The 25,549-nt window shown below is 40.1% G+C and overlaps 1 protein-coding gene across 7 annotated transcripts in view; it reads left to right on the plus strand.

The window, feature by feature from the left end:
- Positions 1 to 1,227: 1,227 nt before the first annotated feature.
- The window catches only part of CCDC150 (coiled-coil domain containing 150), a 95,286-nt gene continuing 70,964 nt past the window's right edge, over positions 1,228 to 25,549 (plus strand). For 6 of the 7 annotated variants that reach the window (XM_007965721.3, XM_038001820.2, XM_038001821.2 and 3 more), the window contains exons 1-5: positions 1,228 to 1,335; positions 8,226 to 8,389; positions 19,716 to 19,936; positions 20,037 to 20,215; positions 21,822 to 21,890. In XM_007965721.3, coding sequence (XP_007963912.1) covers positions 1,324 to 1,335; positions 8,226 to 8,389; positions 19,716 to 19,936; positions 20,037 to 20,215; positions 21,822 to 21,890 — 645 coding nt within the window. In that variant the 5' untranslated portion in view covers positions 1,228 to 1,323. The remainder of the gene's footprint in view (positions 1,336 to 8,225; positions 8,390 to 19,715; positions 19,937 to 20,036; positions 20,216 to 21,821; positions 21,891 to 25,549) is intronic. The other variant, XM_007965725.3, reaches the window with a different exon arrangement.

Raw genomic sequence — 25,549 nt, forward strand, 5'->3', positions numbered from 1 at the left:
CCCTTTCCCTGAATAATGTATGCAGTGCTCATTTCTCCTTCACCGGATCGGCTCAAAGCTTGATGAATATGGCTGTGGTTTGATGGGCAGCCTCTCCATCTCACGTTGAGGCTTGGCTATGAAAAGAATTAGAATAGCAAGATCAAGTGTCAGGCTAAGTAAATGAGGTCTCATCTCGGATCTGATTGCTTATATGAGAGGGCTGAAGTGATTCTTGGCTGCACTCTCAGGGAGAAGAGAGAAATGCATTTTAATTGCCCTGGCAGGGGTAACAGGTGTTCTTCCAGCTACCAAAACGCAAAGCTGCGTTGTCTTTGCACTATAGAAGTCTTTCCCTTAAGTGAGAATACATATTCTTAAAGCAAAACAAATCAGAAACGCTGGCGTGGTGATGCACACCTGTAATCGGAGGACTTTGGGAGGCCGAGGTGGGCGGATGGCTTGAGCCCAGGAATTCCAGACCAGCCTGAGCAATATGGTGATAACCCCGCCTCCACGAAAAAATACAAAAATTAGCCAGACGTGGTGGCGCGCTCCTGTGGTTCCAGCTATGGGGGAGGCTGAGATTGGAGGATCGCTTGAGCTCGGGAGGTCGAGGCTGCAGTGAGCAGAAATCGCACCACTGTAATCCACCCTGGGCCACAGAGGAAGACCCTATCTCAAAAAAGCAAACCACCAAAAAAACCAGGGACAGTTCAATGCTCTTTTTCGTTTCATAGCTACTTAACACTCAAATTTACAAATACCTATTAACTCGTCGACAGGGCAAGAAATAATTTATGCTGAAGAGACGAAAGACCAGAAAGCACATTTCTGTGTTTTACTCTCCATGCGGCCATCATGGACGAGGACGAAGAGGGACATGATTTTTCCTTTAACAAGAAGAATGCTTAAGCTCTGAATTTTAAACTAATTTTTATGCTCGTTACTCTGCTGTAGGGTATGTATTTACCAAGATTAGCAGAACACCGTGAGTTCACCAGGCAGAGACAAGTCACTGTGAAGTAGATAGCACAGGACCTCCCGGAGGGCAGCGGCCAGAAACTACATATCCCGGCGTGCCCCGCTCGAGAGCACAATGGAGCCTCTCGTCATTCGGTTCACGACGTTACGCATTCCCTGAGCGCCGCCGGATGCCGGCCTGGGTCCCGCCCAGGGCGGAGGGCCCTCCTGGGCCTGGAAAACTACAGTTCCCGACATGCCCTGCCACGGGTGCGCCTGCGTACCGGAGCTACTGCGCCGGGGAGCGGGTTGGTTTAAAACGCTGTGTTAGTTTCAAGGAAACCCGCCCGCCTGTAGCAGTACGGAGCCTCAGGCGGACAGATGGACTGTAGGGTGAGGCTGCCGGGCCCTGGGCGGGTGAGCTGTGGTCGGAGGCTCGTTGGGGAGAGGCGTCGGCTCAGATAAGGACAGTCACCACTCCCTGGCGCCCTCTCCCTGTCCTAACGGAGTCCAGTCTCGCTCCCTGGACCTCAGGGCCCTGATTTAAGGCGCTTCGGCGTTGGCTGCTGATGAAAGCCATTTAGGAGTGAAGTTTGCATTGGCCTGGCTCCAGCTGAGGGATGGGAGATAGTCGCCGAAGCCTCCAGATAAGCCCAATACCATCTTTATTTATGTGTTAAGTTGGAGGTTAATAGGTTCCTGGGAAGGCTATTTCGGCGTTAATGTTTGATTTTTACCCCCAGTTAATCCTGCCTGGCTTGCTTACCAGAATATAGGTGTCAGGAATTTGCATTTGTTCTTTACGGCTTCTGCAGTACCTGGCGCTTTTGCTAGAACGGAATAGATATTCGTTAAGTTCCTGTCGAAGTAGTCTCCTGTTTGTTTACCACCCATAATTTCCCAGGCACTGTACTGGGCTCTAAAGATAGAAAAGTGTCTATTTTGACCCCACTTTAGGGAAGTTCTATTAGTCTGCCCTAAATGCCCGCACACACGTGCTTCTAATTTGTTAATCTTGGCGTGCTCAGGACTAGGTCCTTTAATCCTTTCTGTTCTCTGTTACCCCGCCTTATGGTTTTCTTGAGCTCTTCAGAGACTAATCTCCAGTCCACACCTCATCCCCAAACTTTAGATCCACAAATTCAGTAATGTATCTTTCATGTTTTAAATTTGACATTTTAAAAACTACTATCTTTTCCACAAAACGGATTCTTCCTTAATAAGTTTCCGTTGTCTCAGTGATAGCACCATCCAGGCCAAAAACCTTGGAGTAATCTTGGCTTTTTCCTTTCCCTCATATCTCATATCTAATACATCAGCAAAAGCTGTCTTTCAAGTATATCTAGCTACTAACCTCTCTTACAGTAAGAATACCACTGCTGTCACCTTGGTTCTGACCAGCAGCATCTCTACTTCTGCTCTTGTTCTTCCACCATTTCGAGTGGGAGGGAGTCAAAGTGATCCAGTTAAAAGGAAAATTAGATAGCATTCCTCAGCTATAGACCCCCAGTGGCTCTGAGAATCACTGACAGCAAAAGCCAGACTTTTACATTGGCCTTCAAGGCCCTGTGTATTCTGATTTATTTATTTATTTTTTCTTTGAGACAGTCTCGCTCAGTCGCCCAGGCTGGAGCACAGTGGCGCGATCTCAGCTCGCTGCAAGCTCCCCCTCCTGCGTTCACGCCATTCTTCTGCTTCAGCCTCCTGAGTAGCTGGGAGTAGCTACAGGCGCATGCCATCACGCCTGGCTTTTTTTTTTTTTTTTTTTTTTTTTTGTATTTTTAGTAGAGACAGGGTTTCACCGTATTAGCCAGGATGGTCTCCATCTCCTGACCTCGTGATCCGCCCGCCTCGGCCTCCCAAAGTGCTGAGATTACAGGCGTGAGCCACCGCTCCCGGCCGTATTCTGGTTTTATTATTACCATCTCACTTCATCTGTCAATGTTTTCTGTGTTACTCCTTCCTCTCCAGCCAAACCCATGTCATTATTGTGTGTGAACTCATCAGACCTTCTAACTTCAGGCCTTTGCACTTGCTGTTTCCGTCTTCTGGGCCTTTCTGCCCTCTGATATCTATATAGCAGGTCTTTGCTCAAATGTTATGAGGCTTTCTTTGACCACACTGCTTAAAATGAAAACCTGCCCTGCAGCCTCCATCCCACGTTCTTTCCTATTTCATTTTCCTCCTTTGCACTTATCAGCAATAAACAGACTATGTATTTTACTTACTGTCTGTCTTCTTCAACCGGAATATAAGCTCCGCGAAGGCAGGGAGTTTTGTCCGTACTGCTCTACCCCGCCCACGCCCCGCGCCATTGCCTATAACAGTGTCTAGCTCTTGGTAAATGTTCAGGAAATGTTTGTTAGATGTGAGTGAATGAAGATAGTGTTACCATATTATTTTCCAGTGGTTGTGATAAACAACATTGACTCCCTGGACTGTTATTTTGGAACCAATGGCATATACTTGTATATGCTTTTGCCAGTGTGCACCTATTGCCAGGTGTAGGAATGGAGCCTGTGTCCACAGAAGCAAGTGTTCTCTTTTCAAAGTCATCTGGCTTTTACTAGTATATTACTTGTGACATGGGTCTTTTTCTTGCCATGCTTTCCATAAGGTTACCTGCCTAGAAGCTCTTTGGAAATTTTCCCCCTAAACATTAAGACAGAATTCTATTAGTTTGATAATGATATCTGCATAGAAATTAGTTATGAATGAACTTTTTTAAAATTAAAAGTTTATATCTCAGTATTTTTATTGCTGTTACTATCAAGCATTAGGACTTAGGTTCAAGGCAGCCATCAATATTTGCTCCTTTTCAAACACAACAAAGCACAGATATGTTAAAGCTGTTTTCTCTTTGCTAGAATGTCAGCCAGTAGAGGTAGATTCTTTTCATGTAAGACTGTTCTTCTTAGACTATGAGCCATAGAACTATGACTTACGAGGATCTGCCAAGTGGCAAATGGAGAGTGTGTGTGTATTTATGTGTGTATAGGTGTGGGTGGCATTTCTGCTATCCCTGCTTTGGGCCTACCAGATAGGGAGGACAGACAAGGGTATGAGCAGCTGCAGCGAAAATGAGAATCTTTCTCTAACTTTAAGCCCCAACTTGGTAGATTAATTTACTGGATTGAAAGTTCTTATCTCATACTTTAACAGCCTCCCGGATACTTGGGGACTCTGCCTGGTGGCTTTAAGACTGTCCTCTTGCTACTCAGCCATCATTGCCCCCTCCCTTGCTTCCAAGGACTCTCCTGACCTTGGCATTGTTTGGTTTTTGTTTTTGTTTTCCCATGGTGGGAAGTGGAGGTGGTAGTTGGAGGGAAGGTTTTCAGCTAATCCTGAGACTCGTTTTTATCTTTATTTTTTTAGAGACAGGGCCTTGCTTTGTCACCCAGGTTGGGGTGCAGTGGCACAATCATAGCTCACTGCAGCCTCTACCTCCTGGGCTCAAGTGATCCTTGTGCCTCAGCCTCCCGAGTAGCTAGGGCTATAGGCACAGGCCACCATGCCCAGCTCATTTCTAAACATTTTTAGTAGAGAATAGGGTCTTGCCATGTGGGCCAGGCTGATCTGGAACTCCCGGCCTCAAGTGATCCTCCCACATAGGCCTTTCAAAAATGCTGGGACTACAGGCATGAGCCACTGTGCCTGGCCATGAGATCTGTTTTTAGTAAATCCCCAAAGGCTAGATTGGCTTAATTTTTGCATCAGCAACTTTGATGACCTGAACAGGATTCTCAGCGATTGACTAAGAGGATATTTTAAGGACAACACCATGTATTTCACTCAAAAGCTTTGTCCCCTGCCTACCATCAATCAGTGTCCCAGTCACCTCAATCTCCCCCTTCTTAGGGTGAATTTTCTATAAACCTCCTGCCCCTCACAGACTGGGGCAAGTTGGTTCCTCCTTTTTGAAAGTATATTTTCTCTATGGAAGCCTGAGAAGCTTCAGTGTAAAGCAGGGTCGGGTGGCACTGGGTGTGGATGCAACCAAATTCCTACCACGAAATGTTGGACCTTCTTTTTTTTAAAACAAATGAAGCAACTTAAATGATTTGCCATTTTCTTTTCATGGCTGAGTGTACACATGTCCTGGAGAGTGAATGTAAGCATTTAATACAGATCATAGGTTCCTTAGGGAAATATCAACAAAACTAGACATTTGAACAATTACGTGAAAAAATTTTAGCTGGGAATCTGCATCCTATTCAAACTATGTGGGGGAGCTGCTCCATTTCCTATATAGTTTTTTCCAAAGATAGACTTTTGCAATATGCATATTAGTATTATGTGCTTGGCTTCTGATATAAATGAACATAGACAAAACTCTATATTATAACCAGCTACCTGGGCCTAATAAATTGCCACAGAAATCGTTCTCCCTCCCCCGCCCTGGCACTGCTTGTCATTTTTACTTCTTCCTTCTACTTGTTTTTCCACCAGCTAATGCCTGGGCCTACCGTATGTAGAAGAAAGTGACTAAAACAAAAACACAAAAGTTTTTAATCTCACATTAGCAGAGTTTGAAGGTTACTGGTTTTGCCCAAATGTCATGTTAGTCTGAGGTGCTCTGTCTTTTCCTTGTGTTTATCGGACCCTGGTGATCCTCGGCTCTTTGTTTGTATTTGAGAGTGAGGTGCTGCATGCCTGACTGATAGAACGCTCTGGGAATTGTGAGGGGGTAGGAAAAGACAGGTGCCATCTTTTCTCTCCTTTTTATTTAGAAAAACAAGAGTCTGCCTAGGAGCCCTTTTGCAAACTTCTGCCTAAAGTCTCTTTGGCCAGAATATTTACATGAGTGTGCCCGCTGAGGCGAGGCTGGGGTCAGGAGCTTTTCTGCTGCTTTTGGAGAGAGGACAAAGGAGCTGTGTCTGCACACACCCTATTACCCAACCTTTCCCTACTTTTCTCCCCACCTTTGGCCTGATTTATCTCTAGGTCAGTAGCTGGACAGCAGGTGACAGAAAATAGAATGGGGGTGTTTCTCCATTGTTACCCCTCCATTTTTTCCCCACCCAGTGCTGTTGGTGGCTCCCCCAACTCCAGCCCTGGTTTATGGCAGCTGATCCAGCCCTATGGGCTTACTCAGAGGCTCTTCCTTTTACTACTTGAGGAATACTATACTGGCTCATGTGGTAACATTACCAGGAGTCTCCACATCTGTGTTTTTTTTTCCCCCAGAAATGTAGATGAACCCTACTTTGAATCTTTGTATGTCCAGAGACTGCATCAATATCTGCATGTCTTTGTCTTTCCTTCAGGAATGAACTGAAAAAAAAGAAAGTTAGTTAATAGAAGGGAGCTTCTTTCACCCCATGTCGTTAAGCTGACTTAACAGCAGATCTAAAGAATGCAAAAAGCTTGTGTCAAAAAATGCATTGTTTCGGGCCCGGCGCGGTGGCTCAAGCCTGTAATCCCAGCACTTTGGGAGGCCGAGACGGGCGGATCACGAGGTCAGGAGATCGAGACCATCCTGGCTAACACAGTGAAACCCCGTCTCTACTAAAAAATACAAAACACCAGCCGGGCGAGGTGGCAGCGCCTGTAGTCCCAGCTACTCGGGAGGCTGAGGCAGGAGAATGGCGGGAACCCGGGAGGCGGAGCTTGCAGTGAGCTGAGATCCGGCCACTGCACTCCAGCCTGGGCGGCAGAGCAAGACTCCGTCTCAAAAAAAAAAAAAAAAAAAAAAAAAAAAAATGCATTGTTTCACAGTAGGGCATGAAAGAAAAATTCTGGTCAGAAACACTATAATAAGAGTAAAAAGAAAAACAGGCTGAGTGTGATGGCTCATGCCTGTAATGCCAGCACTTTGGGAGACTGAGGCTGGAGGATCACTTGAGGTCAGGAGTTTGAGACCAGCGTGGCCAACATGGTGAAACCCCGTCTCTACTAAAAATACAAAAAAAAAAAAAAAAAAAAATTAGCTGGGCCTGGTGGTACATACCTGTAATCTCAGCTACCCGGGAGGCTGAGGTGGGAGGATTGCTTGAACTCAGAAGGTGGAGGTTGCAGTGAGCCGAGATTGCTCCATTTCAGTCCAGCGTAGGTGACAGAGCAAGACTCCGCCTCAAAAAAGAAAAAAATAGAAAGGCCATTTTATGGGACCTGTGAGAAGAGATAGAAAGTGAATTGGAGAGCTATTTCAGGATGAAGAAACATCCTCAGCAGGTATAGCAAACTCAGCCCCACCATGATTCTTGCTCCCACCAGTCCTCCCACTTCATGGGTTCTTGCCGTGGGTCCTGGGACCACCTTCAGCAACTTGAACATGAGGTGGACCCCCCTTTCACTTCCAGGAAGGTGAGGGTCAGGGAGATACCTGATTACGTAGGAAGTGGTAACAAGGTGTATTCCTGATATTCCAAGTTGGACCCTTGTGAACACATTCCCATACGAACACGATCGCTAGAAATGGCTGAGGTTTACAACATGATTAGTAGAGAAATGTCTGTACAGGATGGAGTGTCAGGAAAATGTTTTTAAAGTTTTCATCAATTACTTTGTCATTGAACACGATTCCTTTACACGTTGGGACCACATATAAGCTAATTCTGCTTCTGTCACTAATATCTTGAAAGAGTATTCTCACTATTCTTATTATTTTCATTGGGTTTTGGGGGAGGAGCCTGTGGAAATTTGATGTCAATAGCTGTAGAAAGGTCTTTGCTTTTGCTTGAAGTTAAGGTTGCATGTTATTTTTTAAAATGCTGCTTCAATGTAGGATACATAGTTGGTAAATCATTTATTTTATGACAACTGTACAGAGGTCCAAGTATAGAATGTTTTTCAAGAAGGTTGAATGGTAATAATGTTATGATGAAAACGGCTAGTAATAAAAGCCATTCCCTCAGCAAGTCATAGGTCCTCGTGTGTGACTAATAGTGGCAAATAGAATAGACTAAATTATGATGAAATAAACTACTCATCAATCTTAATGGCTTACAACAACATAGGTTTATTGTATATCATGACATCCACACTGTATATCATGAATGGGTTGTGGGTCTGTTTGATGTCATCGTCACCTTGGGACCCTAGTGCATGGAGAAAGTCCTGCCTGGGATGTTGCTCATCTCATGGGGGAGGGAAAAGAGAGAGATGGTGAAGAACAAGCTGGCTCTCATAACTTCCACCTACATTTAATTGGCCAAAGCAGAACATATGACCATTCCTGAGTTCAACAGGACAGTGATGCCTAATCCTGGCACAGGAATGGCAGTGACTATTTTTGAACAATAATAGGACCTACCACACTAAGATTGTGACTGTATTCTTAGGTGCATATGGAAACTACAGTGTCCAGACCGGTCCTTTCTCCAACCCACATCAATGCTACAGCTTCTGAAACATTCACAGTACTTCAGCAAAGGATGAGAATAGTTGAGGAACAGACCAGTTCACTGAGGGATGACCTAATAATGTTGGATTTTGGTGAAAAAAGGTAACAAAAATGAACTAGATCTCTGTAGGTTGAAGAATTTTGCTTCACTGCTTATTAAGTCACAGTAGTTTGGCAGATGAGATGGATATTTGCAAAAGAACTGAGAAATAATTTTCATTTGAGCATTACTTAGAAAACATTTACAAAATGAAGAGTTGTCATTCTGTGGTAGAGCTAGAGCTACTATCACTTCTTTCCTAAACAAATACTTAAAATGTGTTAATTAGGTATACAAACTTCGGTATTCTGTTCGCTTGATTAAAAACAAATGTAATTTTTCATGTAATAAAAAAAGATCGGTTATTTTAAAATAAAAAGAGACATATTAAGTTTAAAAGCTAGAATATTGCTTCATGCCATTAATTTGGTCATTTTCTTCTCCCATATTTATCGTAAATTAAAAGAGGTTTTTGAAGTCTTTAAAAATTTTATGATTTAGAATGAGATACTCAAAAAAAATTGTTTTTTCCCCTAGTGCCTCTAAAGAAGTAATTAAAAGTTGGATTATCAATGGCCTGCAGAATCTGTGGGCTTAAGCAGCCAATTTAGAATTTACTGGTGTGATTTTTTAAAAATTACATATATATTTCCTGAGTGTCTCTCATGAAAGGTATCAAATTAGTATAGTGGGTATTGCACCCATGGAATAAATAACCTTTTATTCACAATATAGTAGGTATAGCACCCATGGAATAAATAACCCTTTAGCAGTTAAAGATTAAATTTGGTACAAATGTTGAGTGTGTTGGTAACACAATAGGATTATTTATTATGAATTTAAAAATTTTCTAAACATGAATATATTGCCTCCATGCAGACTTTAATAATTAGTTCACTATAATAGAATTAACATTTAACATTTTTATGCATATAAAATATATATGCATACATATTTTATATGCATATATTATGTATCTAATTATCACATCTTAAATATTTAACATATTTTTATTTATTTATTTTTTATTATACTTTAAGTTCTAGGGTACATGTGCACAACATGTAGGTTTGTTACCTATGTGTACATGTGCCATGTTGGTGTGCTGCACCCATTAACTCGTCATTTACATTAGGTATATCTCCTAATGCTATCCCTCCCCCCTCCCCCTCCCCACAATAGGCCCTGGTGTGTGATGTTCCCCTTCCTGTGTCCAAGTGATCTCATTGTTCAATTCCCACCTATGACTGAGAACATGCAGTGTTTGGTTTTCTGTTCTTGTGATAGTTTGCTGAGAATGATGGTTTCCAGCTGCATCCATGTCCCTACAAAGGACATGAACTCATCCTTTTTTATGGCTGCATAGTATTCCATGGTGTATATGTGCCACATTTTCTTAATCCAGTCTGTCACTGATTTACATTTGGGTTGATTCCAAGTCTTTGCTATTGTGAATAGTGCCACAATAAACACATGTGTGCATGTGTCTTTATAGCAGCATGACTTTATAGCAGCATGACAGTAATGGGATGACTGGGTCAAATGGTATTTCTAGTTCTAGATCCTTGAGGAATTGCCACACTGTTTTCCACAATGGTTGAACTAGTTTACAGTCCCACCAACAGCATAAAAGTGTTCCTATTTCTCCACATCCTCTCCAGCACCTGTTGTTTCCTGACTTTTGAATGATTGCCATTCTAACTGGTGTGAGATGGTATCTCATTGTAGTTTTGATTTGCATTTCTCTGATGGCGAGTGATGATGAGCATTTTTTCATGAGTCTGTTGGCTATATAGATGTCTTCTTTTGAGAAGTGTCTGTTCATATCCTTTCCCACTTTTTGATGGGGTTGTTTTTTTTCTGTAAACTTGTTTGAGTTCTTTGTAGGTTCTGGATATTAGCCCTTTGTCAGATAAGTAGATTGCAAAAATTTTCTCCCATTCTGTAGGTTGCCTGTTCACTCTGATGGTAGTTTCTTTTGCTGTGCAGAAGCTCTTTAGTTTAATTAGATCACATTTGTCAATTTTGGCTTTTGTTGCCATTGCTTTTGGTGTTTTAGACATGAAGTCCTTGCCCATGCCTATGTCCTGAATGGTATTACCTAGTTTGTCTTCTAGGGTTCTTATGGTTTTAGGTCTAACATTAAACTCTCTAATCCATCTTGAATTAATTTTCATATAAGGAGTAAGGAAAGGATCTAGTTTCAGCTTTCCACTTATGGCTAGCTAATTTTGCCAGCACCATTTATTAAATAGGGAATCCTTTCCCCATTTCTTATTTTTGTCAGGTTTGTCAAAGATCAGGTGGCTGTAGATGTGTGGTATTATTTCTTTCCCCATTTCTTATTTTTGTCAGGTTTGTCAAAGATCAGGTGGCTGTAGATGTGTGGTATTATTTCTGAGGGCTCTGTTCTGTTCCATTGGTCTGTATCTCTGTTTTGGTACCAGTACCATGCTGTTTTGGTTACTGTAGCCTTGTAGTATAGTTTGAAGTCAGGTAGCGTGATGCCTCCAGCTTTGTTCTTTTGGCTTAGGATTGTCTTGGCAATGCAGGGTCTTTTTTGGTTCCATATGAACTTTAAAGCAGTTTTTTCCAATTCTGTGAAGAAACTCATTGGTAGCTTGATGGGGATGGCATTGAATCTATAAATAACCTTGGGCAGTATGGCCATTTTCACGATATTGATTCTTCCTATCCATGAGCATGGTATGTTCTTCCATTTGTTTGTGTCCTCTTTTATTTCACTGAGCAGTGGTTTGTAGTTCTCCTTGAAGAGATTCTTCACATCCCTTCTAAGTTTGATTCCTAGATATTTTATTCTCTTTGAAGCTCTTGTGGATAGGAGTTCATTCATGATTTGGCTCTCTGTTTGTCTGTTACTGGTGTATAAGAATGCTTGTGATGTTTGCACATTGATTTTGTATCCTGAGTCTTTGCTGAAGTTGCTTATTAGCTTAAGGAGATTTTGGGCTGAGACGATGGTGTTTTCTAAATATACAGTCATGTCATCTGCAAACAGGGACAATTTGACATACTTAATTATGTACCTAATTATCAAACCTTAAATATTTAACATGTTTTATGTATCACTTGTTTCTACATAACAAGAAAAGGTTTATGAAAAATCCATATTAAAATAAACAACAATTAAAAAGTCAGTGGTCCTCATTTATCCCACATTCACCTCATCTTTACCTAATAACAATAAATATATTTAAAATTGGAATGGTTAATAAATGCTTGTTAACAAAAGAGTCTATTCTTTTTTTCTTTTTTTATATTTTATTTTTAATTGACAAATAATTGTATATATTTATGGGGTAAAATGTAATGCTATGATGCATGCATACATTGTAGAATTATTGAATCAGGCTAATTAACATATCCATCACCTCACATACTTATTTCCTTGTGGCAAAAAGATTTAAAATTACTCTTTTAAGAATTTTGAAATATGCAATACATTATTAATTATAGTCAATGTACTTTGCAGTGGATCGCTAGAACTTATACCTCCTCTTAAACTGGAGCTTTGTACTCTGATGAACAATCTCTTCTTTCCCTGTCTACCTCCTCACCTTTACCCAGCCTTTGTTAACTACTGTTTTACATTCTACTTCTGTGAGTTTGACTTTTTAAGATTTACATATAAGTCAAATCATGCATATTTGTTTTTCCATGCCTGGCTTATTTCCCTATTGATGGGCATTTAGGTTGTTTCTATATCTTGGCTATTGTGAATAGTGCTACAGTGAACACAGGAGTGCATATATCCCTTTAACATACTGATTTCAATTCCTTAGGATGTGTACCCAGAAGTGGGATTGCTGGATCCTATGGCAGTTCTGCTTTTAGTGTTTTGGGGAGCCTCCATACTCTTCTCCAAAATGGCTGTACTAATTTACATTCCCATCAACTGCATACAGGGGATTCCCTTTTCTCAGTACCCTTGCCAACTTGTTAGCTTTCGTCTTTTTTATAATAGCCATTCTAACAGGTGTGAGGTTTTCTCATTGTGGTTTTAATTTGTATTTCCCTGATGATTTGTGATGTTGAGTATTTTTTTTAATGTATCTGTTGGCCATTTGTATGTCTTCATTTGAGGAATGTCTATTCTGGTTTTTTGCCCATGTTTAAAAAATAAGGTTGTTTTCTTATTATTGAGTAGTTTGAGTTTCTTGTATATTTTGAATATTAGTCCTTTATCAGATGTATGATTTGCAAATATCTTCTCCCAATCTGTGAGTTGTCTCTTCATTCTGTTGATTGTTTCCATTGCTGCGCAGAAGGCTTTTAGTTTGATGCATTCCTATTTGTCTATTTTTGCTTTTGTTGCCTGTGCTTTGGGAGTCATATCCAAGAAATCATTGCTGAGACCAATGTCAAAGAAGTTTTCCCTTATGTTTTCTTCTAGTAGTTTTAGTTTCAGGTCTTATGTTTTACATTTGTCTTTAATCCATTCTAAGTTGATTCTAGTATATGGGGTGAAATAAGGGCCCAATTTCATTCTTCTATATATGGATAGCCAGTTTTCCTAGTACTTGATTGAAGAGACTGTCCTTTCCCCATTGTGTATTCTTGGCACCTCTGTTGAAAATCAATTGACCATAAATGCATAGGTTTATTTCTGGGCTGCCTATCATATTTCGTTGAGATATGTGTTGTTATGTAGAAATGTTTAGATATACAAATACTTACCATTGTTTTACATTTGCCTACAGTATTCAGTACAGTAACATGCTATACCGGTTTATAGTCCAGGAGATATAGCCTAGGTATGGAGTGGGCTATAGCATCTATGTTTGTGTAAATATACTCTATGATGTTTGTACAATGACAAAATCACCTAACATCACATATCTCAGAATGTATCCTTGTCATTACATAACTCATTACTGTATTTGTGTCATCCTCAATTTCTTTCATCAGCCTTTTAGAGTTTTCATTGTACAGATCTTTCACCTCCTTTGTTAAACTTATTCCTCAGTATTTTTTTTTGATGCTCTTGTAAATGGGATTATTTTCTTAATTTCTTTTTCAGATAGTTCATTGTTAGTGGATAGAAATGCTACTGATTTTTTGTATATTGATTTTGTATCCTGCAACTTTACTGAATTCATTTATTGTAATTGTTTTTTGGTAGAGTCTATAGGGCTTTCTGTACATAAGATTTTGTATGTCTTCAACAAAAAGAGACAATTTCACTTCTTCCTTTCCTGTTTGGATATCTTTTATTTCTTTTTCTTTTCTAATTGCTTTGGCTAGGACTTAAAACAGTACCTTGAATAGAAGTGGTAAGAATGGTCATCCTTATCTCAGTCCTGATCAGAAGCTTTCAACTTCTCACCATTGAGCATGATGTTAGCTGTAGGCTTATCATATATGGCCTTTATTATGTTGAGGTACATTCCTTCTATACCTTTGATGTTGAGAGTTTTTATTATGAAACTATTGAATTTTGTTAAATGCTTTCTCTGCATCTATAGAGATGATTATGATTATATAATTTTTATCCTTCATTCTATTAATACAGCAGATCACATTTATTGATTTGCACATGTTGAACTGTTGTTGCATCTCAGGGATGAATCTCACTTCATCGTGGTGAATGATCCTTTTACTGTACTGTGGAATATGGTTTGGTAGTGTTTTTTTTGTTTGTTTTTTGTTTTGTTTGTTTTTGAGACTGAGTCTTGCTGTGTCCCCCAGGTTGGAGTGCAGTGGTGCAGTCTTGGCTCACTGCAACCTCTGCCTCCCAGGTTCAAGCAATTCTCCTGCCTCAGCCTCCTGAGGATCTGGGATTATAGGCATGTGCCACCACGCCTGGCTAATTTTTGTATTTTCAATAAATACGGGGTTTCCCCATGTTGGTTAGGCTTGTCTCAAACTCCTGGTCTCATGATCTGCCCACCCCCGCCTCCCACAGTGCTGGGATTACAGGCGTGAACCACCGTACCAGCCACTGATGTTTTTATTGATAATTTTTGCGTCTGTGTTCAGGAATATTTACCTGTAATTTTCTTTTCTTTTAGCGTCTTTGTCTGCCTTTAATTTCAGGGTAATGCTGACCTTGTAAAATGAATTTGATGTATTCCCTCCTCTTCAATTTTTTGACAGCTTGAAAAGAATTGGTATTCTGCATTAAATGTTTGGTAGAAATTTGCAGTGATGCCGTCTGGTACTGGGTTTTTATTTGATAGGAGGAAACTTTTTATTACTGATTCAATCTTCTTACTCTTTATTGGCCTGTTCAGATTTTCAGTTTCTTCATTATTCAGTCTTGGTAGGTTACATGTTTCTAGGAATTTATCCATTTCTTCTAGGTTATCCAATGTGTTCTCATTTTGCTGTGTGGTTATTCTGAGGATTGCAAAAAAACACAATAGGCTACTTTAAAGTGATAACAATTTAATTTTTACTGCATGCCCGAACTCCACACTTTCACTCTCCCTGCTCCCACTATTTATGTTCTTAATGTCACAAATTACATGTGTTTATAATGCGTATCTCTTAGCAAATTATTGTAGCTATAGTTGTTTTTATTAGTTTTGTCTTTTAACCTGTATACGAGAGATATAATTGATCAATAACCTGCTATTACAGCATTAGAGTGATTTGAATTTGACAGTGCTTTTACTAGTGATTTTTATGCTTTGTTTTTCCTTCAGCTTGAAGAACTTTCTTTAGCTTTTCTTGTAAGGTAGTGGCAATAAACTCCTTCACCTTTTGTTTGTCTGAGAAAGTCTTTACTGCTCCTTTGTTTTTGAAAGATAGCATTGCTGAGTATAGTATTATTGGCTGACAGTTTTATTTTTCTTTTGGGATTTTGACTATATATTCCACTTTCTTCTTGCCTACTAGGTTTCTGTTGAAAACTTCATTGATAGTCTAATATGGGTTCTTGTGTATGTAACAAGCTACCTTTCCCTTGATGCTTTTAAAAATCTTTGTCTTTAACTTTTGACAATTTGATGATAATGTGTCTGCGTTGGTCCATTCTGCATTGCTATAAAGGAATACTTGAGACTAGGTAATTTATAAAGAAAAGAGATATATTTGGTTCATAGTTCTGCAGGTTGTAAAAACATGGTGCCAGCAACTACTCAACTTCTGTTGAGGCCTCAGGAAGCTTACAATCATGGTGGAAGGCAAAGGCAGAGTAGGTGAGTCACATGGTAAGAGAGGGAGGGAGAGAGAGGAGGAGGTGCCAGGCCCCTTTAAACAACCAGTGTGAACTAACAGAGTGAGAAGTCACTCATTACCATGGGAAGGGCACCAAGCCATTCATGAGGGATCTGCCCCCATGACCTAACAGCTCCCACCAGGCCCTACCTCCAACAATAGAGATCACATTTCAACATGAGATTTGGAGGGGACAGACATCCAAACTATGCCATTCCACCCTTGGCCCCCAAATCTCATGTTCTTCTCACACTGCAAAATATAATCATCCCTTCTCGATAGTACCCTAAAGGCTTAACTTATTCCAGCATTAATTCAAAAGTCCCAGATCTAAATTCCAAAGTCTCATCTGAGACTCAAGGCAAGTTCTTTCCACCTATGAACCTGTAAGACAAAATGAAAGTTATTTACTTCCAAGATATAATGTGGTACAAACATGGGGTAAACATTCCCATTCCGAAAGAAAGAAATTGGCTAAAAGAGAGGAGCAGTGGGTCCCACAGTTTAAAGCTCCAAAACAATCTTTGACTGTGTCCCATATCCTGGGCACACTGGTATGCCAGATGGGCTAGCAAAGCCTTGAGCAGCTCTGCCCCTCTGGCTTTGCAGGTTGCAGCCCCCGTGGCTGCTCTCAAGGGTTGGAGTTGAGTGCCTGTGGCTTTTACAGGCTCAGGGTGAAAGCTGCCAGTGGCTCTGCCCTTCTAGGGTCTGGAGGGTGGGTTCATTCCCACAGCTCCCCTGAGCAGTGCCCTCAGGTGGGCCACTTGTGGGGACTCCAGTCCCATATTTCCCTTCAGTGCTGCCCTAACAGAAGCCTGTTGCAGGAGCAGAGCCTTTGCAGGGAGCTTCTGCATGGGCACCCACACTTTCTCATACATCCTCTGAAATCCAGGTGGAAGCTGCCAGACCTCCTTCATTCTTGCATTCCGCATGCCTGCAAGCTTAGCACCACATGGAAACTACAAAGGCTTATGGCCTATGTCCTCTGAAGCAGTGGCCTGAGCTGTATTTGGGGCCCTTTGAGCCCTGGTGAGAGCTGGAACAGCCAGGATGTGGGGAGCACTCCTGAGGTGGTACAGGGCAGTGACACCCAGTCCCCAAAACTTCCTCATTTTCATCTGAGACCTCATCAGCCTGTCCTCTGTCTATATTTCTATCGTCTGAGACCTCAACAGCATGTCCTCTGTCTATATTTCTGTTGGCATTTTCATCACAACCACTTAAGTCTCTGAGAAGTTCTGCTTTCCCTCGTTTTCCTGTTTTCTTCTGAGCCCTCCAAACTCTTCCAATCTCTGCCCATTACCCAGTTCCAAAGCTGCTTTTACATTTTCAAGTACCTTTATAGCAATGCCTCACTATTTGTTTCCAACTTTCTGTGTTAATCTATTTTGTGTTGCTTATAAAGGAATACTTAAGGTTGGGTAATTTATAAAGAAAAGACATATATTTGGCTTATAGTTCTGCAGGCTAAAAAGCATGGCACCAGCATCTGTTTACCTTCTGATGAGGGCCTCAGGAAGCTTACAATCATGGTGGAAGGCCAAGGGGGAGCAGGCGAGTCACATGGTGAGAGAGGAAGTGAGAGAAAGAGGGTAAGATGCCAGGCTCCTTTAGATAGCCAGCTCTTCTGTGAACAAAAAGTGAGAACTCACTCACTGCCAAGCCATTCGTGAGTGAGCTTCCCCATGACCCAGATAGCTCCCACTAGGCCCTACCTCCAGCAATGGGGATCACATTTCAACATGAGATTCGGAGGGAACAAACATCCAAACTATATAAGTGTCTAAGTATGGGACTGCGGAACTCTGAATTTATCTTATTTGTTGTCCTTTGGGTTTCTTGGATCTGGATTTCTATGTCCTTCCCCAGGCTCGGTAAGTTTTTTGTTATTATTTCTTGGAATATGTTTTCTATTCCTTTCACTTTTCCTTCTGCAATTTTGATAGTGGGCATATTGTTCTGTTGATGGTGTCTCATAAATTCCATAAGCTATCTTCACTCCTTTTCATTTTTTTTTTCTTTCTGCTCCTCACATTGGATGATTATCAGTGACCTGTCATCAGGTTTACTTATTCACTTCCACTTGATATAGTCTGCCATTGAACCCCTCTATTGAATTTTTTCAGTTCTCTTACTGTATTCTTCGGCTATATGATTTGTTGGGTACTTTTTTATACTTTCTTACTGTCTTTTGTTGAAATTCTGTTTGTTCTTGCATTATTCTCCTGACGTTGGCGAGCATCTTTATGACCATTATTTTGAATTGCCTCTTGGAAAAACCACATATCTCCATTTCATTAGGATTGGTTTCTGGAGATTTGTCTTATTCTTTTATTTGGAACATATTTTCCTATTTCTTCATTTTTTTTAAAAAACTTTCTGTGTTGGTTTCTGTACATTGAGTAAGACAGTAACCTCTCCCAGTCTTGTCAGACTGGCCCTAATGTAGGAGATCTTACCAATTCGTACAGCCAGAAGTTATAATGTGTCTCTCAAATCTCTGTGTTTGTACAACCTGATATCTCTGTTTTTGGTGGCCCCAGAAGATTAAGATGTGCCGAGTCTTGTTAGTACCATGAGAGCGGTAAGACAGAAGCCACGCTCTCTAGATACAGCTGAAAATGTTAAGGTGTTAGATGCATGTTCTAGTTGCTTCTATCCTCAGGGTGAAGCTGAGAGCAGGTATTTATCCCTTACTGCACTAAAGCAGGCATCATCTATCTGCACTAAGGCAGGCATTTATCTCTCTCTACTGTAAGCCAGGGAGAAGCTCTGTGGCAAATACCTATACTACTGTCATTCAGACTACATCCTCTGAGGGTATGGCCCTGGGAGTGGGCCCGTTGTATGTCTACCTTTTTGTTTTCTGTGGTCTAGAGAGACTTGGAAACACACAGCCAAATCAGCTTCCAGAGCTGGGTGGCTAAGGGGGTAGTCCTTGTATGAGAGCTGTAGAAGTCATGTCACTTGATGAGTGGACAAACTACTTTTAGGAAGCCTCTATAGACTTGGAGTTATTGCTAGGGCAAGCTAGGGGAGAAGTCTTGGCAAGTACCAAGCTCTCATTTAGGCTGCCAGAGATGTATTGTTTGCCTGCCCCGTTAATTCCCTGATGCAAGTTAGTTAGAAGCCAGACCATCAAGTATTCACTGGGAGAATGTACAGAGAAATCCTTTTTAGTGAAAACCAGAACTGTGTGTTTCAGCACTTTCTCCGCACTGCTTCCAAGAGGTGTAGTCCCTGGAACTGCTTGCACTCCTGTTTAAAACCACCTCTTAGTATTGTGATTTGGGAAGATTCTCATATGAGACTCTTGTATTCCTAATCCTTTCTGTCCCTAGAGCTACAAGGTTTAAAATGCAGTCCCTCAAGTAGAAGTTATAAAAGTTGGGGCGCTTGATGCATGGAAAAAGTTTTTCCAGGAGGAATTGGTAGACTGTAGTTATTGACTGAGTGAGCCAGGGGAATAGGCTTGGGGGCTGCCAAACTCCCGTTTAGGCTGCCAGAGGTTATGTTTGTCAGCCCAGTTAATTCCCTGATGCAGGCTTGTATGAAACTCAACTGGTAACAGCAGCAGTTGACAGAGTACATTGGCAAACTCCTTCCAGGCAGAAACTGGGAGCTTTGAGTTGCAGGCCCTTCTCTATCCTGATCCTGGGGGATGAAGCCTCTGTAAGTGCCTACACACCCATGTATAATCACCTCTTTGTTCTGTGGTCTAGGGAGATTCGGGTATGCCTAATCACTTCTGCTCTTAGAGGCAGGTGAATTAAGAGCCACACTGTGGGGAATCTTAGAGTTAGGATGCTAAATATGAGGTCCAAACCCTTCTGTCCTCAGGGAGAGAATACGTGTTGGGGATACCTTCTTAATTGGATGCAACAGTGCCTGGGGTGAGGTTTCGACCTGAGTCTGCCTCAGCTTTTCCTACCTAGTCAATGTGGATATTTTCTCAGTTACCAGATACAGAAGAGTCTCTCAACTTGTTTCTGACTTTCCCTCAGAGGGAATTGATCTGTGTCAATTAATCAATTCTCGGAGGGGATTGATTAGCATGTCCCTACGTGGAGGGAGAGTCAGAAGCCCACCATGTTGGTGGGCTCCAATTATTATTCTTATTGGAAATGTTACATTGACTCAGTTTTGGGCATTACTGTAGTAGAAATTGCATTGCATAATATTGTTATTTTGGGATCTTTGTCCCAGAGGCTATTTGGAGGCTCCAAACTGTTTAGAAGACCTGGACAGCCAGAAAGTCATTAGTCCCATCCAAAATGAAGCAGTTTGTGCAGGAAAAACAGATATTTTATGGAAGAACTGTGAGTTTCTGGTAAATCGAATGTGCCGTCTTGAGAGCCTCATTCAGTCCTTGAAGATGAACATCTTCCGGCTGCAAACTGAAAAGGATTTGAATCCTCAGAAAACAGGTATAGAGATAAGAATCATCAGAAATTCCTGTGTAGGTGCTTGATTTTCTTTACTGACCTTCTTTCTGCTGCTTGATGCCCCTCTTGTGCTCTCTGGTAGCTTTTCTGAAAGATCGACTGAATACAGTACAGGAAGAGCATTCTAAGGACCTGAAGCTGTTGCATCTTGAAGTTATGAATTTGCGCCAGCAACTGAGAGCTGTAAAAGAGGAAGAAGACAAGGCACAAGATGAGGTGCAAAGGTTGACTGCCACTCTGGAGATTGCCTCGCAAACAAAGGTTTGAGTCTAAGAGTTCTGAAGTGTAAACACACTGTTAGGTGTTAGCTGGAGGAGGCAACAGACCTATGACACTGACTTTTAAAAATAGGTGATGTCGATATGAGGATTCTTGGCATTTGACATTTGGCATGTTGATTTGAGGATTCTTGGCCTATTAGATTTGCACTGTACAACCCTTACCCCATACAAGTGATTGTGTGGGTCCAGAGGTATGAGATGGAGCCTGTGCTCTTCAGGAACTCATATGCTAGTTGGGAGAACAAGCCACAGCATGAAAAATTAAAAAAGGAAAAAATAAGTATAGAAAGTGTTACAGAACAGTATAGTATAGGACAAAAAGTGAATATTGCCGAGTAAGGGCTTTGTGTTCAGACATGTTTGAGAGGGTGAGGATGCCCTGTCTGGAATAGATTAGGCAGGCTTCAGGGAAGGGATAGGACCTTTAGAATCAAAGTGTAGGGGTGAGGACATTTCAAGGAGCACACGCAGAGGCAGCAAAGAATAAAGACTACTTGGAAATGAAACTAACAGTGTTGTTCTCCCTTCATGGGCTAGGCAATGTAATAGATGTTCAACGTGTTATTTTGTTTAATCTTTGCAAAATCTTGGGTGAATAGGATATTATTGTCCCCATTTTTTAGCAATGATAGTACTGGGTCCCTGGGATAAATCACTTGTCCAAGATCACACATGCCTGTTGTCTTCTTGTTACCCAGGTTTGAACCTGGGTCTTTCTACTGGGTATAGCTAGGAGAAATATATAAACTAGCCTTACAAGAGTGAGGATTTGTTTGTGGGAAATAAGTTGGATATTAGCTAGCAATGACATTATAGAGCATCTGAAAATCAGGAATAATTAGTAGCTGGGGTTGATCCTATGGGGAGTGATTAAGATTTTTGATATGAAAGTGACATAATGAAAACAGGAAAACAAATTTAGCAATATATAGGGAGAGAAATTGGAGGCAGGGAAACCAATTAGGAATCCATAGCATTATTTGAGGCGTGAGCCAAATTAGGTCTGATCTAGGGTTGTGGCATTTTGAAAGGAAAGAGGAATGTTCTGTTAAAAAAAAAAAAGATATGCTGGAATATGGTGCTGGGAAGGACTAAAGGCAGTAAAGAAGGCAAAGATGGTTCTGACGTTTTACATCTGAGATTGTGGTGCCATTTATCTTAATAAAAAAGAGAATAAGTAGAGAAAGCTGTGTTTTTCATCCTCAGCTTGTAAGCACGAATAATATTTGAAGCTGGAAAAAATCGAATTCTTTAAAAAATTAAGAATATATCCTGTAAGTAAAATATCTGTCAATTACCAGATTGACCTCTAATTATTGAATTTTATATAGGAGGTGGGTGCAATTAATCAGTGTTTATGATATAAAAGAGGAAATTATAGAAATCATGTATCAAAGTAATAGCTTTCCTGTTAAATAACTCATGGTAATAATTACTTCAGACTTATAACAAAGAGTATTTATAACCATATTAAAAATAGCATTTATAGGTTGCCAGAAAAAAACCTGATTTGATCTGATATACCGATAGACAATTTCTTCCTGTCATTTCAGATTATTTAGAATCTTTTCTCCTTCTACTTTTAGAAGAATGCAGCCATTGTTGAAGAGGAACTGAAGACCACAAAACGTAAAATGAACCTTAAAATTCAAGAGGTAAGACAAAAAGATGGAGGGTGGAGGAGGTGTTGGAATTGCAGAGGGGAAATCAAGAAAGCAGAAAGAGAATGAAAAGAAACCTTTGAAGAAGAAAATATGTGACTATGTAGTAGGAAGACTTCAAAAATATGCCACATTGAATTCAAGTGAAAGTGCCTGCCCTTACATGACATTAAGACTTCCTTTTACCTCAATACTGGCATGAAACTAGAAATAAAAAATAAATCCTTTGTGAGTCAGGAAGGAATAGTTACCACTTGTGGCTGCCCATATACTATAGTTAAGTGGACACTTTCATGCAAAGGCCTTTTAAAGTTGTATTTAAAATAAAAAACTATTAATAAGTCTGTTCATCTAATTTTACCTTAAACTTTCATTTCAGCTTGTTTTTAGTAGATAGCAGATTGGGAAATATGAAGTAGGTGGCTGCTAAAAGCTGTTGGACTAAAAATTTGCAGCTGAAAGCAGTGGAAGAATCAGTAGAATTACTAACGCAATATACTCTGGTAGTGGCCTGAAACCTCAATATTCCCTGACATAATAGTATTAATAATTGATGTTCAAATCAAATGGGTCAAATTATATTTAAAAGATTCTGTTAATACAAAATAGAGAAGTAGACATACTTTTTAGGAAAATTCTTATGCAAAACTATTTTTAAGGTTATAAATTTTAGTACTTAGGTGGTAAGCATAGGTATTTGGAAAATTGTATTATATTAAGTACTTTATTTGCCAGTAATTACTGATAAAAGCTTGATTGTTCATAGTTAGAATGTATTAAGTTTATTTTTAAGGAATTTTAATAGACCATTTTTAGGGCAGTTTTAGGTTCACAGAAAAATTATGCAGAAAACACAGTCCTGTGTACCCCTCTCTGCACTCCCGCAGTTTCACTATTATTAACATCGTGATTTAGTATGGTACTTTTGTAACATTTGATGAGCCAATATTGAGCCATCATTTAGTGAAATATGTTAAGATTCACTATTCATCATGCCGTAAAGTTCTATGGGTTTGACAAATGCATAACGCCATGTATTTATCATTACAGGATCACACGGTATAGTTGCACTGCCCTAAAAATGCTCTGTGCTTCACCTACCCATCCCTCCTCATGTCTTCCCCTGAGCCCCTGACAACCACTGATCTTTTTATTGTCTCTCTAGTTTGGTTATTGTTGGAATCATACAATATGTATGTAGTCTTTTTGTACTGGCTTCTTTTATAGCATATGGGCTTAAAGTTCCTTCATGTTTTTTCATGATTCAGTAACTCATTTCTTTATATAGCTGAACAATATTCTATTGTATGTACCACAATTTGTTTATCCATTCACCTATTGAAGGACATATTGGTTGCTTTCAGTTTTTGGCAATTATGAATAAAGCTGCTATAAACATTGTGTGCAGGTTCTTATATAGACATAAGTTTCCCACTCATTCGGGCAAATATAGTACCTAGGAATGCAATTGCTGGATCATCTGGTAGGCCTACGTTTAGCTTTGTATGAAGCTGTTAACCTGTCTTACAAAATGACTGTATCATTTGCATGCCCATCCTCAAGGAATAAGGGTTATGGTTGCTGCACATCCTCACCAGAATTTGGTCTTGTCAGTGTTTTGAATTTTTGCCATTCCAGTGGGCGTGTAGTGGTATCTTGTTTTTATTTTCAATCCCTAGTGATATAATGACATTGAGAATCCTCTCATGTGTTTATTTGCCATCTGTATATCTCCTTTGGTGAGTTATCTGTTAGACTCCTACCCCATTTTGTAACTGGGTTATTTCTTATTGTTGTGTTTCAAGAGTTCTTTGTATATTTTGGATACCAGTCCTTTATGAAAGTTGTGTTATGCAGTTATTTTCCCCTACTCTGTAGCTTATCTTTTTATGCTCTTAGCTGTCTTTCACAGAGCAGAAACTTTTAATTTTAACGAAGTCCAGTATATCAATTTTTTTCTTTCATGGATCGTAATTTTAGAATTGTATCTAAAAAGTCTACAAACCCAAGTCGCTAAGATTTTTTCTTGTGTCATCTTCTAAGAGATTTTATAGGTTTTCATTTTACATTTAGGTCTTTGATCTATTTTGAGCTAATTTTTATGAAAGGTATGAGATCTGTATCTAGATGAATTTCTTCTTGGCATGTGGATGTCCAGTGTTGCCAGCACCATTTGTTGAAAAGACAATCCTTTCTCCTCTGGATTGCCATTTAACATTAGTTTTTACTGGGAAAATCTTATTCTTAATTCTTGGTTCTATGGTAAAGTCTTGAATTTTGATTAAGCTCTGTCAAAGACTTGCAAAAGTGCTATAATAGTCAAACATGGGCATTCTGAGGGTATGTGAAAAAGAAAGGGTGTATTAGTTTGCTGGGCTGCCATAACAGAGTCCTAAAGACTTGGTGGTATAAACAGAAATTTATTTGTTGAAGTTCTGGAGGCTTGAAGTCCAAGATCAAGTTGTTAGCAGATTTGGTTTCTCCTGGCCTTTCTCCTTGGCTTGCAGGTATCTGCCTTCTAACTGGGTCCTCACATGCTTTTCTATTTGTGTGTAACCATCCCTGGTGTCTCTGTGTGCCCAAATCTCTTCTAATCAGGATATAGTCAGATTGCATTAGGGTACACCCCAATGGCTTCATTTTAATTTAATCACCTGTTGAAAGGCCCTGTCTCCAAAGGGAGTCTCATTGTGAGGTAGCAGATATTCGGCTTCAACATAGGAATTTTGGAGGACACAATTCAGCTTATGACAGAGGGTTATATACAGATAGAAGTATGGTATTTATCTTCCTAAGACATATGAAATATATATAAAATAGATACAAAATCTGGATGTTATAAACATTAAACTGATTGCCCTTAATAGTACTTCAGAAACAAATACTTCAATAGTAAAGGATTCTCTTTGTAATGTGCTTTTGTATGGCACATTTTAGGTATATCATGTATAAAAGAGGAAAATGTCTCTTTTTAAAAGTGGCCATTCTTTAAAAAGTGGCTAGCTGAATGCTTTCAAGCCTACATAATGGGGGTCATTAAAACAGAATTTAAAAGAGTGAAGTATTTAATTCTGAATGAACTAGAGGTTGAATCACATTTGACAGTAATGCAACTAAAATTTAAACGAGATGATTTCCTGGGTGAGTATTTTGAAACTTTCAAGGAATAAATTATATCTTGAACAAATTGTAGTACATAATTTGATACAAAGTTTAGAAAAGTATATTAAGCTACTATATTTGAGAAAGTAATTATAATCTGATACTAAAATCTGAAAAAATGGCCAGGCGCGGTGGCTCACGCCTGTAATCCCAGCACTTTGGGAGGCCGAGGCGGGCGGATCACAAGGTCAGGAGATCGAGACCATGGTGAAACCCCGTCTCTACTAAAAAATAGAAAAAAATTAGCCGGGCGCAGTGGCGGGCGCCTGTAGTCCCGGCTACTCGGGAGGCTGAGGCAGGAGAATGGCGTGAACCCGGGAGGCGGAGCTTGCAGTGAGCCGAGATTGCGCCACTGCACTCCAGCCTGGGTGACAAAGCGAGACTCCGTCTCAAAAAAAAAAAAAAAAAAAAAAAAAAAAATCTGAAAAAATATAACCACAAATAAAATGGCTCATTCTTACATAGATTGTAATATTTAACTTATCATAGGA

This window comes from Chlorocebus sabaeus, chromosome 10 (assembly GCF_047675955.1).
Source record: "Chlorocebus sabaeus isolate Y175 chromosome 10, mChlSab1.0.hap1, whole genome shotgun sequence".
NCBI lineage: Eukaryota > Metazoa > Chordata > Mammalia > Primates > Cercopithecidae > Chlorocebus > Chlorocebus sabaeus.